General features: G+C 47.4%; 4 protein-coding genes across 4 annotated transcripts; 2 read left to right on the top strand and 2 right to left on the bottom strand.

Moving 5' to 3' along the window:
- Nucleotides 1-1,048: 1,048 nt before the first annotated feature.
- On the top strand, nt 1,049-2,645 carry N7511_001454 (aminotransferase class I/II-fold pyridoxal phosphate-dependent enzyme; the record flags this gene model as incomplete). Its single annotated transcript, XM_057123879.1, has 3 exons — nt 1,049-1,946; nt 2,022-2,164; nt 2,226-2,645. 3 exons carry the CDS (start codon nt 1,049-1,051, stop codon nt 2,643-2,645), a joined length of 1,461 nt encoding a protein of 486 aa, XP_056989612.1.
- Nucleotides 2,646-3,003: 358 nt separating this feature from the next.
- N7511_001455 (uncharacterized protein) lies at nt 3,004-4,428 on the bottom strand (the record flags this gene model as incomplete). The annotated part of the gene is made up of 1 exon (XM_057123880.1): nt 3,004-4,428. One exon carries the CDS (start codon nt 4,426-4,428, stop codon nt 3,004-3,006), a length of 1,425 nt encoding a protein of 474 aa, XP_056989613.1.
- Nucleotides 4,429-6,246: 1,818 nt separating this feature from the next.
- N7511_001456 (ankyrin repeat domain-containing protein) lies at nt 6,247-8,804 on the bottom strand (the record flags this gene model as incomplete). The annotated part of the gene is made up of 3 exons (XM_057123881.1): nt 6,247-7,213; nt 7,269-7,345; nt 7,398-8,804. The coding sequence occupies 3 exons, from the start codon at nt 8,802-8,804 to the stop codon at nt 6,247-6,249; spliced, it is 2,451 nt and encodes an 816-aa protein (XP_056989614.1).
- A 2,181-nt stretch (nt 8,805-10,985) lies between these two features.
- Nucleotides 10,986-12,220, top strand: N7511_001457 (uncharacterized protein; the record flags this gene model as incomplete). Its single annotated transcript, XM_057123882.1, has 3 exons — nt 10,986-11,675; nt 11,732-11,809; nt 11,858-12,220. 3 exons carry the CDS (start codon nt 10,986-10,988, stop codon nt 12,218-12,220), a joined length of 1,131 nt encoding a protein of 376 aa, XP_056989615.1.
- Between the last annotated feature and the right edge of the window lie 280 nt (nt 12,221-12,500).

The following is a 12,500-nucleotide window of genomic DNA, read 5'->3' on the forward strand; positions in this document are numbered from 1 at the left end:
GGTTAAAAACTCAGAGCTATGTGGCAGAAAGTGGAAATGATACCCCGTGGAAAGGATCCGTTAGCACTAACTCCCCACTGCTTCAAGTTGATTCTTTTTATAATGGGTATGATAGCGCACCTCCTGAGTAAAATTCTCCGCCAATCTCATTTAGATCAGGATTGAGTAAAAGTATGACGTGCGGATTAGGCAAGTCTCTGCACTCCACTCTTTATGGATGAGATGTGAAGAACGGGGTATATCTCCACGAGCAGAAAAGGCTCGAGTAGTGGCATCAAAGCTCACAAGTGACGTCTCGTTGCCGGAGCTGGCCTCTTACAGACTGTCCAGCTTATGAAATTATAACAGGCCTATTATCAGGTATTTCAATCGCTGATCTTACTTTCCAAGGTAATGGCAGCCTGCTAGTCGTCCGTAGATGTCATTCCTCCGTTTAGACACTTTGCCCAATATCCCCGATATCGCTTGCCTATCTTACCATTTCAAGCTCCTCCGATATCATAGACTTTTTTATTCCTTGATAATCTAAGGTTACTCTGGCAAAGTCGTGCGCACGGCTCGTTTCCTACGTCGATAGTCTTGTTTGGGCCTACATTTGGGTACCTCAACATGCATGCACAACTCTCTGCTACAGTAGGGGAAGAGGTTCCATGAATGAACATCTGCAATGTCCGCCATTCATGCGGCAAGGGTCTAATATGAATCGTTTCACTTGACATCGTCTGTTCGAGCCTTAATCTGGTATGATGAAGATGCGCCTGACCGGCCTTGTCTCCAAACTGAAATCATCTCACATGATGGGATCGACAAGCTATTTTTCAATTGGTTATGATACGATGACATATTGAAAGTCCCCAAGTGGAGCAGCATATGCCCCTCAGAATGAATTTTGTGGAGGGAGTGGATATTAGACTGGGCTTCCTGGATCACATATAAAAGTATACTGCTGCATCTGCTGCATCCGCTTCTGGCTATGTCAACGGAATATTGACTAACCTTAAGAACAAACTGTTTTGACCTCATCGCAACATATACCACGTACGCCAATATGTCGATTAGACGCCCTTCATCCGCTCCCCTCCAGACCGTGATGGCATTCTATCAAACCACCCTATACTCGGCGTCACAAAGAAGATTCGGAACCTCAGATACAACACATTGCCCTTCTAACCGAACATTGGGGGACTCTGTTGATTCCCTGACGAAGAAGTTGCAGGCGGCTCTGGAGAATCGCCACCAGAAAGGAAGATTAATCGAGCCGCTAGATCCACAGAGAACGGCTCGCATGGTGGATTTTGGCTCCAATGATACACTTTCCCTTTCCTCCTCAGAGGCACTGCGTCAAGCTTTTCTCGATGAACTTGCCAAACGTCCTGACTTTGAGATTGGTAGTCGATCCACGCGAATCTTTGAGGGAACTACGTCGTATCTTCTCGAACTAGAGAAACACATGGCTCAATTTCACGGAGCTGAATCTGCACTGTTTTTCCAGTCTGGATATGAAGCCAATGTAGCCATCTGGTCAACGATTCCTCAGCCTGGTGATATTATTCTTCACGACGAGTATATCCACGCTAGTATTCATGATGGTATGCGTCAGGGAAGAGCAATGACCCGGATGTTTACTCATAATAGCTGTGAATCCCTTCGGGAGTGCCTCTTGGACATATGCCAGACAAACACAGCCGTGGCAAATGGAGAACAAACGGTGTTCATAGCTCTCGAGTCGATTTACAGCATGGATGGCGACATGGCACCTGTGCATGAAATGCTGAAGCTGACTAAAGAGATCATGCCCTTTGGGAATGTGATTTTCTCGATTGACGAGGCCCATTCGAATGGCTTGATTGGTGAGAATGGATCAGGCTACATTTGCCACTACGGTCTCGAGAAGGAGTTTCCCATCCGACTGCATACGTGTGGAAAAGGACTCGGCTCAACAGGAGGTAAGCCCGTCGCCGACGACCAAACTCTTTGAATGCATTCGATATTTGAGCCCTGACTTGATAACCTATTGGCAGCTGCTGTACTGGCCAATTCCGCCATTCGTTCTTATTTGATCAACTACGCGCGGGGCCTGATCTTCTCTACCGCACCCGCATTTCCATCGTTGGCGGCCGTGAAAGGAGGGTATAGGGTACTGGCCAGCAAGGAAGGCGAGGAGGTAAGTTGCCATAGCACTGGCTAGAGATGGGTTTAGCGGGGCTCCGCTGACGAATGACCAGCGCCGTATTCGTCTGCAGAATAATACTCGCCGTTTTTATGAGAAGCTCACTTGTCATTCAGAATGGGCAAAATGTGTATTCAGCGGGATCCTCAGCCTCCCAGCAGAGAAGACCTGTAATACTGGTCCGTATCTTGCCCCGATTATCCCTCTTATCACAGAATCTGGACAAGCAGCGAGCCTTGCCCAGAAATTACAGGACGCTGGTTATCAGGTAAATGCGGTGTTCTTCCCTATCGTGCCTCGAGAAAAGGAGCGAGTCCGCGTGGTGATGCATGCAGACAATACAGCAACTCAAATTGACGAGGTTGTGGACTTGATAATGGGCTGGTCCATGACATGTCTTGCGGGTCAGCTTGGGAAACCAGCTGGCCGTATGTCCTCACCTGAGATATATCAGAACGCGCCTTTTTCTGACTGATCATCATCGAGTTTTTTCCTGAATGTAACTAAATTCGTCGTTATAAATTGACTCTGCTCTTTGCACCACATTCACACTTTGCATCCTCGTCCGAGGCCTGGGCAATCTTTCACAAGCAAAGTGCCTTAAACTGTTTTAATTACTTTTTCACTCAGATATAAATGGTTTGCGGATGTCTGCTCAAGGACTCAATGCTCTTTTGGCCCCTGCAGCCTCAAATTCTAGCAAGTGCAAGGAAATATATGTAAATCCATTGTGCATATATACAACCCCATAGTCATGAGCAAAATTTACGCGATACTATCAGAAATGGCTGATTGCACTCCGTTCCCTAGACAATTACCTACAACAAAATCACTTACACTACTTGATAACACTCATTGATAATATAGCCCTGTTTGTATGGCTCCCTAATCAGTCGCTGTCCGAAGTCTGAGTCAATAACTATCATAATTAAATCCATTGTGACGTCAGCGACAGAAAACAGACTCCTTGAGTGGATGACAATACGCACCTTCTTCTCCGTATCAATATAGCATACATTAATTGCTTCCACATTCTCACCATACTTGGTCTTCATATGGGCATTCGTCGCTCGAGTTGTTAAAAGAGCGGTCATATCGCGGACTTGAACCCGGAAATCAATCCCAGTCTCCGCGGATGTCCTTCCATGATCTTCTTTCCTTGGTAACAGAATGTATGCAGGCCCGAAAAGCAAAAGCTCAAAGAGGTTTTTGACACCATGGCTCGTGACGATGTCGAAGAACCTAATGCGGGATATTGGTATCGTTCCTTCCGCGAAAGACAGTGAATTAGCTTGGTCTTTTTGCCTTCGCCTCCTCTTCTTGTAGTGGTCAAGTGCCTGTCCGTTGATCTTTATCTCTTTTAACGATAGGATCGTCCAAAATGAGGAGTCCATAATACTGAGGTGTAAGGCGGAACTAAGCAAAGCCGCCACGCCTAGCGAAAGAGAGGTAAGGAGTGCCATAGATCCAATTGCACTGGTGTTGAAATTATTTGGTGTATTTTCCGTTGTTTGAACAGATGTCCAAGATGAAAAGGCCGAGGCCACTGTGATACCCATAAGTAGTAAACCGTTGGAAACGATTCGGTCGTGGGCGTTGCTTGCGGAATCTTTAGTCGTGGCTCTTTCATTCTCTTGAGCTGCCGAAATAGTTCTGAGTGCCATAGAAACTTCTTTGAAGTCTTCTTCCTCCTGCTTGTCTTCATCCCTGCCCTCTTTTGAATGGAGTTTGGGGATAGAGTCATCGCCAAGCCCTAGCTCGTGCTTTCTGTGGTGAAGAACTGCGCGAATGTTGATCGGCACATATTCAGCGCTAGCTTTGTCGATACCCTTGAGCTCGATTGTTGTGTCCGATGACTGATCAAGCTTTCGGCTGTCGATAACAGCAAAGTTTGCTCTCTCCAGCAGACTCCAAGAGGCGCCGGCCGCTGCTTTGGAGAGGAAGCTTAAGCAGATGTACCAAATATAAAGGAAGTGAACCAGGTAGGCGACTGCGTAGATAAGAGTGACGGCCAGCCGTGGATAGCTGTCGATGGTTCTTTCATTCGTGAAAAATCCATTGTACATCAGCGTTCCACCAAGCATCAGGAACATTAGCCAAAGGGATGCCCACTCCCATACTAGCAGTTGGATGACACTCCTAGTTATGGGAGAACCACTAGCCAGCCACATGGCACGACGCTCTGTCGGACCTTCTGGTATAGCGGCGCATTGTCGAATGCCTTTCGCAACCCGACTGTGGTTGTTGTCGCTAAGCATTTTCCCTACATAGAGTAATTGAACCTAATATGAGGTTAGGAATAATGCGATAGATAAGGCCTGGGCATGAGATTTGGCAACCTTGCGTGATACATCGGGTTGACTTGGCTTAGCTTGACTGCTATTGGGCCATCCTCGGCTTAGAAGCTCGCCGATGTTAGCTTCAATGGGGCGGCAAGGATACATTGATGCCGTCGACATCAAGGATGCTCGTCGAATCAAGAGACCGTAGACCACAACAGCCAGCGTGACCGAAATTATCGCCAGAAAAGTTGAAATTAATTTGATCACTAATGGCAGCTTCAAGATCTCGGTCCCAGCCAAACTAGTGGCACTTTCTCGAGCATACTTAGTGACTGGGCCGAATGGCCTAGCCAAAACATGACCCGCCAGGAAGAGCACGAAGAGCAGAATAGCGGTCTTCATGACAACAAGGTGCCTACGATAACTGATTCTGGGAAACAGTGAACCATAAGTGTTTCTTGCAGCTCTTGTGTCAGATTCCATCTTTTCTTTTTATCTTCTGAGTTGGTTGAGCCGCGCTGTCCGCTCAGGCTGGTTTGTCCCCTTGGGTTGAAAACGCCTCAAGAATGATGATCAGATCTACCAAAAATTGGCGAGAAATATACTTTTGTCCCAGTGACCAAGTCGTGGCAGACGCCCTGCTCGTCTCAGACCATAGAAACCCCTCATTTTACCACGTGAGGAGCTGGTGCACTGCTCAGCCCCTCATGCGCCTCTGCGCCTCTCAGCCTTGGGCGCCTTAAAAGGACCTGCCGGCACGGTACTATCATGGAGGGGAACTATCTATTCGCTGCTTCGTTCTTTGCCCGGGCATCTATCTAGTGAGGTTTCTACTTTTTCGAACAAGGGTCAGCTTCATACCAGGATATCCTTTTTCGAATATGGCAAATTGTAGTCAAACATAGAACTGACTGGCATTTACTAAATGTACTGTTGCACCGCAACAAATTCTGACAGAACAATGAATGTTAGCGTTAGTGATTATTAAACTGAAGTATGTAGTTCATATTCTCGAAGCATACTTTGAATACTTGGTCGGGGCATTATCCAAATTTGTGCCAGTGGCGCCAAACGAATGCCTTCAACTCGGAGAAATTCTGGAGAGGACAAAGACAAGGTGAGTGATGCGACATACAACGTAGCATTACCCTTACATTTGAGTTTATTTCTATTAATCGGCTAGAGTGATGGATAGAGGCGTTGTCCATAGAAAACACGGCTCGGGTCCAGTAGGGACATATCCTCCTGTCAGAATAAGCAAAGGCAAGTGGGGCGCGTAGAACAGCCGCAAGAGCAGGGACGAGAAGGCAAAGAAGGCAACGGATGTTGGGGGCTGATGGATGCAAAGGGGAAGGAGAGTGCGTAAGGATACAGTACTGTACTCGCACGCATGGGCGTGCATAGACATACATGGACCTTGAAGTAAGGTGGATTTGAGCTTGAACTAATCAAATCATCCACCCGTACATCCATGGATATGGTTACTCGTGTAGGCCTTGAACTGGTTAATGGGATAGGATTGACCAGGTCATGAAGTCTTAATTTTTACTCTCGATATATTCCCCTTTAATGGTAAATCCAGTACATACGACCACAGGGTGTGGAGAACAGGGCTTCCCGTCCGCTCAGCCGTACTTAAGCCACACGCCGGTAAGTTAGTAGTTAGGTGGGTGACCACTAGCGAATCCTTACTGTTGTATGTTTTTTGGTTTTTTTGGGCCTAAACTGATATATTTGTGCGATATAAAAAGAGCAATGAGGCGAGAAAGGATATTTGCATATTTTGCCAATCCATCATAACCGATCGAGCCGAGATAGCAGACCCTGGAATATCTTCCACGCAGCTAGTTTTCTTGGATGAATGTCTTGAAGATCACACAACAGCCCACAATCCATACAAGATGGATGAATGCTCCAGGGAAATTTGCCGTTCCAAGATAGAAAGATATGCCTCGGCTGGGAGCAAGTCTGTGATGGTTGATAATCCCCGCGTTCACTCTGCTCGTCCTCGGAGTCAGTGCAAGAATCACTGCAAGACTCCCAATCAGTGGACAAGTCCTCGCCTACAGGCTGGCATTCAGCGGAGTCTGCAGCTCCTGCATTGGCAGCCCCTTTTCCAAACCCGGCTGGGGTCTCTTGAGCAAGTATTTGAATCATAGACAAGTGTCTAATATTCATTATTGAAAGGCACCATTGAAACCATGTTCTGGGGCTACTGAGAGCAAAATCAGACGGGGTATGACCCTGGTTATCCTCCAAGGTTGGATCACAACCAGCTTTAAGCAGGGCGCACAGTCTACCCTGTAACGAGTTTGAGCCAAGGCCGCTGTCCGGAAGCATCTGGATAGAGAATGCAATAGCTAGATGCAAAGCTCCTTCTCCTAGTAGAGACTGGGCGTGGGGGTCAGCACCCCATTGCAGAAGTTCATTGAGAACAGTAACACCATGTATACCGGGGGTGCAGGCATTGTACAGTAGCGGTGTTAAGCCATCGGCATTTCTATGCTCGATATCACCCCCGAGACAAATGATCAGGTTTACCAAGGTCGCGATCTCGGCTTCTTGAATAGTCTCCGATTCAGACACACATTGACTGATGGTAAAGTGGAGCGCACCACCTCCTAATGCGGTGGAGTTAATATCACAGCCCGAGCGGACGAAAAGTCGGAGAAATTGGTTCAACAGTGACTTTGGAATTTTATAATTTGTTGGTCGGTACCAAAATGCATTTCGAACGTCGAATATTGCACTGGCTCCATCACTGGAGTTTGAAGTTTATTAACAGGCTCAGTACGTATTAGGCTCACATGGCATACCTGCGGCAATTGTTTGGATCTGCTCCTTCATGGAGGAGTAGCTCACATATCTCGAAACGGAGGAGCCGGGCTGCCAGCTATGGAACATCAAAACACAGAAAGCAGACTTTTGGTATACGATTGACTCACTGATAAAAGACTCTCATTTTCTGTACTGCGAATAGAAGGGCTTGCCTGCCTGGTCTTGAGAAGCTCTTTTAGCGTTTGAATATCGTTCAATCTGACGCAGTCGAAAGCCGGAGACTTCGCTTCTACCACAGTGTGTATGGACAACAAACGTTGAATCTGGGGTTGTTTGACGTTACCCTGCAGTCGTGACAGGGAAATAGATACCCCATCTCTGCTGATGGAAGGATCTGGGGCAAGCAGAAGAAAAGCATTCGAGATTGTTGTTTCGCCGGACTGAATGTCTTGCGTGAACTGGAGTCGGACTGAGATTTTTCCTGTGGGAGACTCTTGGACCAGGCATGAAGTCGATATAATCTTTTTGTTAGTCGCAGACACGAGGCTCCTGACTGGGCTCTGACTATATTTCTTCGTCGCCCTTCCCTTCGGATCGTTGGTATTGGTATTTGATTTCATGTCATGAGGTTGCTGCGTTAAGGTCACCGCGGCAGATTCATGGCATTTTGCAAGTAACCCTTTTAGCTCATCTGCAATCCAAAGGCAATCTTGAGAGGGAATAGATGTCCGCTCGGGTCTTTCTGATATTATAAGACGCAGTGTCTTTTCGATAGTGGACCTGAAAAGCATCAAGGGTAATACTGCGGAACTCATTTCTTCACCTTCACCCCAGCAACCGGCAGCTTGATCATGTTGATGTAGTTTTTCAGCTGTATCACCATAGAAAGATTTCTCGGGGTTAGAGATTGGCATCGTCGAGTGTGGTAGTTGTTTTATCGTTGGGCTATATTTGGCATCCGAGTAGTATACTGCATTTGTAGGAGGCAGTGTATCATAAGCCAAGCCAGCGAATGTCTGGGTCAGACTTCCAATTTGGTCATGGATGGCCAGGTCATTGAAGCTGATTTTTGAGTATGTTAGCTTCATTCGTCCCAGACAGGGTGTATCAACATACCCAGAAAGAATCTGTAGGCTGGTACTTAGTCGTGCCTTGTATATGTCAAGGGTCTTGCATGCAGCCGCCAGTTTCCCACGAATCGCCAGCCGCACTTTTTCCTTCATGCCTCTTAGCTTGTCTCTAGTGCCTGTGCGTGATATTGAATAACTTGTTATGATCTCGTTAGTTGACTTATATTCGATCTGTAGACCCCGAAGTATATCACAAATCCGGCGCAGTGCAGAATTCGATTCGTGAAGAGCCCATGGATGTTGTCGCTGATACTGGTAGCAATAACGATTCAAGTTCACAAGCAGAAACTCGATCTCCTCCAGCTCCGTTTTGAGGTTTTCGATTTCAGCGGGAGCATGCTTGATTGTGGAAATCAGGTTGCATATTTCCTTTCCAGCCCGACATGATAAGTCCAGCAACCCAATTATTGCTGCAATATTTGCAACCGCCGACAAAGGGTCCATTTCCAAGGTCTCTCAAAATGATCAAAATTTCCTAGGAAAATTGGCCGCGTACAGCGTAAATCGTGGCCATTTGGCAACCGCGGGGGGTTGAGGCAGTGCAATATGCAGGGGCCGCGCATCCCAGAGAGGTAACATTCGTTGCCCACGCTGCCTCGCCAAAGTTGAGATGAATATACTGGTAGTATCGCAAGCAGTGTTCCGTAGCAAGATTATGGTGACTCACTCGCGACTCGGGGGCCCGGAGGTTCAGGCTTCCGATCGGTAAACAGAGGCTGCTTGCCAGGAGTAGTCTAGAATAAAGAATTGAGACGCACACTGAGATGGGAAGATAGTCGGGGAGCTCCTCCACCTCAGCCAGTTTCCCCTCTCTCCTTCTCTCCTCTCTTCATCTCTCCTAGTGTTCAATTTTTTATCTCTCGACTTGTCCTCCTGTCCATCCTTTTGATGGTAGCTTGCTGTATCATAGATACATTGAGTATGGACCTACCCAATGACCCTGCAGGCGTAGCCGAACTCAAGCCAGTTCGAGAGGACTTCGAGTTCGGTGCGGACGCAGATTCTTCGGAATACTCTCGCTATGCATCTGACTTCCAACTTGCCTTGGGCGGATCTAATTCGCCAGCATACCCGCCTCCAACATCCTCCCATTCGGACATCAAATCGCAGGCGCCGTTTGAGCCAACGCGTGGAAACCCCCAAAGAGAACTACTCTTGCAGCAATTACAAATGAATCCACAAGTCCTGCAACCACAATCCCGAGATCACAAGCAATCAACCCAATACTATCGCAATCGCCACGGCGGCCCGGTCTTGACATCCAACAATCAATCTTCTCAACATATATCTCAAGCTAGGCAACAACAATCCCTAGATCACAAGCAATCAACCCAATACTATCACAATCGCCACGACGGCCCGGTCTTAACATCCAGCAATCAACCCTCTCAGCATATATCTCAAGCTGGGCAACAAACCCTTTATACTCAAACCTCGACACCGATACCTGGCTACAATCCATCTATGTCACCGGCAGCCTCACTCAGTCTTCAGCATGCAATACCTACAATCAATCAGCCAGACTCATATCATTTGGCACAGAATGACCAAAGTGGAGCAGTACCGGTACAGAAATCCGTTACATTCTTCGGAAATAATGCGTACGGGGTTCAGGCTGCACGGCAATCGGATATGTACAGTTATTATCATAACCGCCACGAAGGGAATAAAGGTTTATAGTGCTCCATCAACAGGGCGAAGCATCTCACCGCAGATCTACCTTGGTATCCACTTCAGGGTCAACCCAAGGCAATTTTACATCACACTATTATCAGTCGCTTTCGTCGGCAACCGCTCTTCCGATTTTCGCTTTCAGGCAATACTGTACGGTACGTGTAGATCGGCTTGATTCCAATATGATCGCCCTGGTCCAGGCCTACTCTAGGCAGTGATCGCTCAGTTGATAGCCGGTACCCTTGTACGTTACTGTATCGGTAGCGCAGAGCTCATACAGTACAGCTGAATGTAGCCAAATCGCGAATCAAAACGGTTTGTTAGTACATCTGTCGTGGTCTCAGCTCAAAATCCCCAGCCCCCGACCCACTTGGTGGAGATATCACAAAGATGTTGACCATGGTTCGCCTATGGATCTTAGATTTCCGTTGAGCCAATCGACTCGCCTTCCCGTATATCGGGCTCTCACGTTGTGTTCGTTGAATATTGAGATATGGAATACTGCATAATCAGATCGAAAAATCTAGATAAGAGTAAATCGAAGACAAGAGTGAAAGGTGAACAAGTGGGACTCGGCTAGAGAAAAGCACAAGCCAATAGTTCCGATCTGTTCCATGGTGGCAAATCTTACTATGCTGCAACATAGTGGAGAATATGACGGTTTTGTGCATATCACGAAGAGTCTGCGGTATGTATGTGGATTTGCTGCCGCTGTGCATCCACCGATGCAGTAAATTATTGCATCATGTCTACTCAGGTGGGGGTTATGGTAGAATGGATCTGTTCCCCGTGGGTACCGTATACTGAGTATCAGCGCACCGTAATGTGAAGAGCGATGGGAAAGTGTGGGGCTGCTAAGCTGGAGACTATTTAAATGATTAAACAGCCGTCGCTGAAAGCTCGGTCTCTTTTCCTCAGACATTGTGACCACTGTGATATCCTACCGACAAAATGACACGTGAAGACGCTGCTGAAACTTATGCAAAGCTTTTTGAAAGCAAAAAAGAAGGGCGATACCTCTTGAATCCGATCGTCTTCGAGAGACTCCATCCCGGAGTCGTTGGCTATTTCGATTCTGAGTCGGGTGATTGGACACCGGTCGCCGACCTATCGGACCCCGAGGCGTTCATCTCTGACGGATACGTCGAGGCGTACAAAAAGCTGGGGGACTATAAAAAGGCAACCCGCGACTGGAACACAAGGACTTCCGAGAGCGAATCCGAGCGCAGCTACCGCACCAATGTAGGAGCTTCTGGTGCTGCTGGGGGTGTCCCGGCCGAAGCATCCGTTGATGTGAAATACAAGAAAGGCTCCGCAGGCCAGGCAGCCCTTATAGCCAGTGGTCTTGTCAATTATGAAGCATTCCTCGGGCCATTCAAGGATAGCACCAAGCAGTGGATCGCGGCAAACGGACGTAAGATTATAGAGGAGCATGGATCAGCTGCCAAAGAAAACGGTCTTTGGGCGATCAAGGGCGTCTATTTCACCGATGAATGCGCCATCAAGATGACGACCAGTAGCGACCAGGACATTGATGTAGGAGCTGATATTGGGGCCACTGGTTTTGGCAAGCTCGGTGGCGGGGCTGGATCGCTTGAAAAGCTCAAGAGTAAGAGCTGGACAACATGCCCTGCAGTTCCGGTCAGTCCACACCTCCAGCATTTGACAAATGACACGACACTGACATATTTGCATAGGGATCGAAGGGGCAGGTTGTCTCATTCCACGGACTCAAGTTTAAGGCGCGAAGCCTTTCGAAACTTTGGAGCTCTAATGTTAGTTTCTCTGGGCTTTTTTGGTGATACGTTATTGACACAACACAGGATTTCAGCTTCAATATGGCATGCTCATTTGGTCCTGTCAGTACATCCGAGCGCCCAGTTTACGATGAAGATGGAAAATTGAGCGGCTTTGAGGCAGTTCGGCGGGTCAAGAAAGAACGGGAAGATGATTCCTACTTTGAAATTGAAAAGACCGAGGAGCCGAAAAAAGCAGATGCTCCTGAGGATGCCGAGGACGATGATGAGGTCGATGAAGAAGGCATGACGGAAGAGGATATTCAGGCGGAGAGAGCCGAGCAGAAGGCATTGGAAGACGAGCGCAACCAGATGAAGCTGGAGACTTGGAATAATTTTGTCAAGGAGACAGAATCTATGAACCGAAATTTGGCCGAGGCGAGGGCATAGATACAGGTAGACACCTCTGCCGACGGCAATGACCAGAATTAGTTGCTAGCGCGAAAACAATAGTTGAGATTTTTTATTTCATAAAGATAGAAGTTTCCCATGTAACACATTTATAGACCAGGGAGGATCAATTGGTGCATTTCGAGGCTTTTACTCTGTTAGACGACCCATGGATACCTCTATGTATTCGAAAGATGTTCAGTGGACGATTTCTAACGTTTTTCTATGGGCAGTTAGTGCTCTAGGATGTGGATAGGGTACCTCGAGAAATGGGAAGATG

The sequence above is a fragment of the Penicillium nucicola genome (assembly GCF_028828085.1).
Source record: "Penicillium nucicola strain IBT 29836 chromosome Unknown utg000001l, whole genome shotgun sequence".
In the NCBI taxonomy this organism is placed as follows: domain Eukaryota; kingdom Fungi; phylum Ascomycota; class Eurotiomycetes; order Eurotiales; family Aspergillaceae; genus Penicillium; species Penicillium nucicola.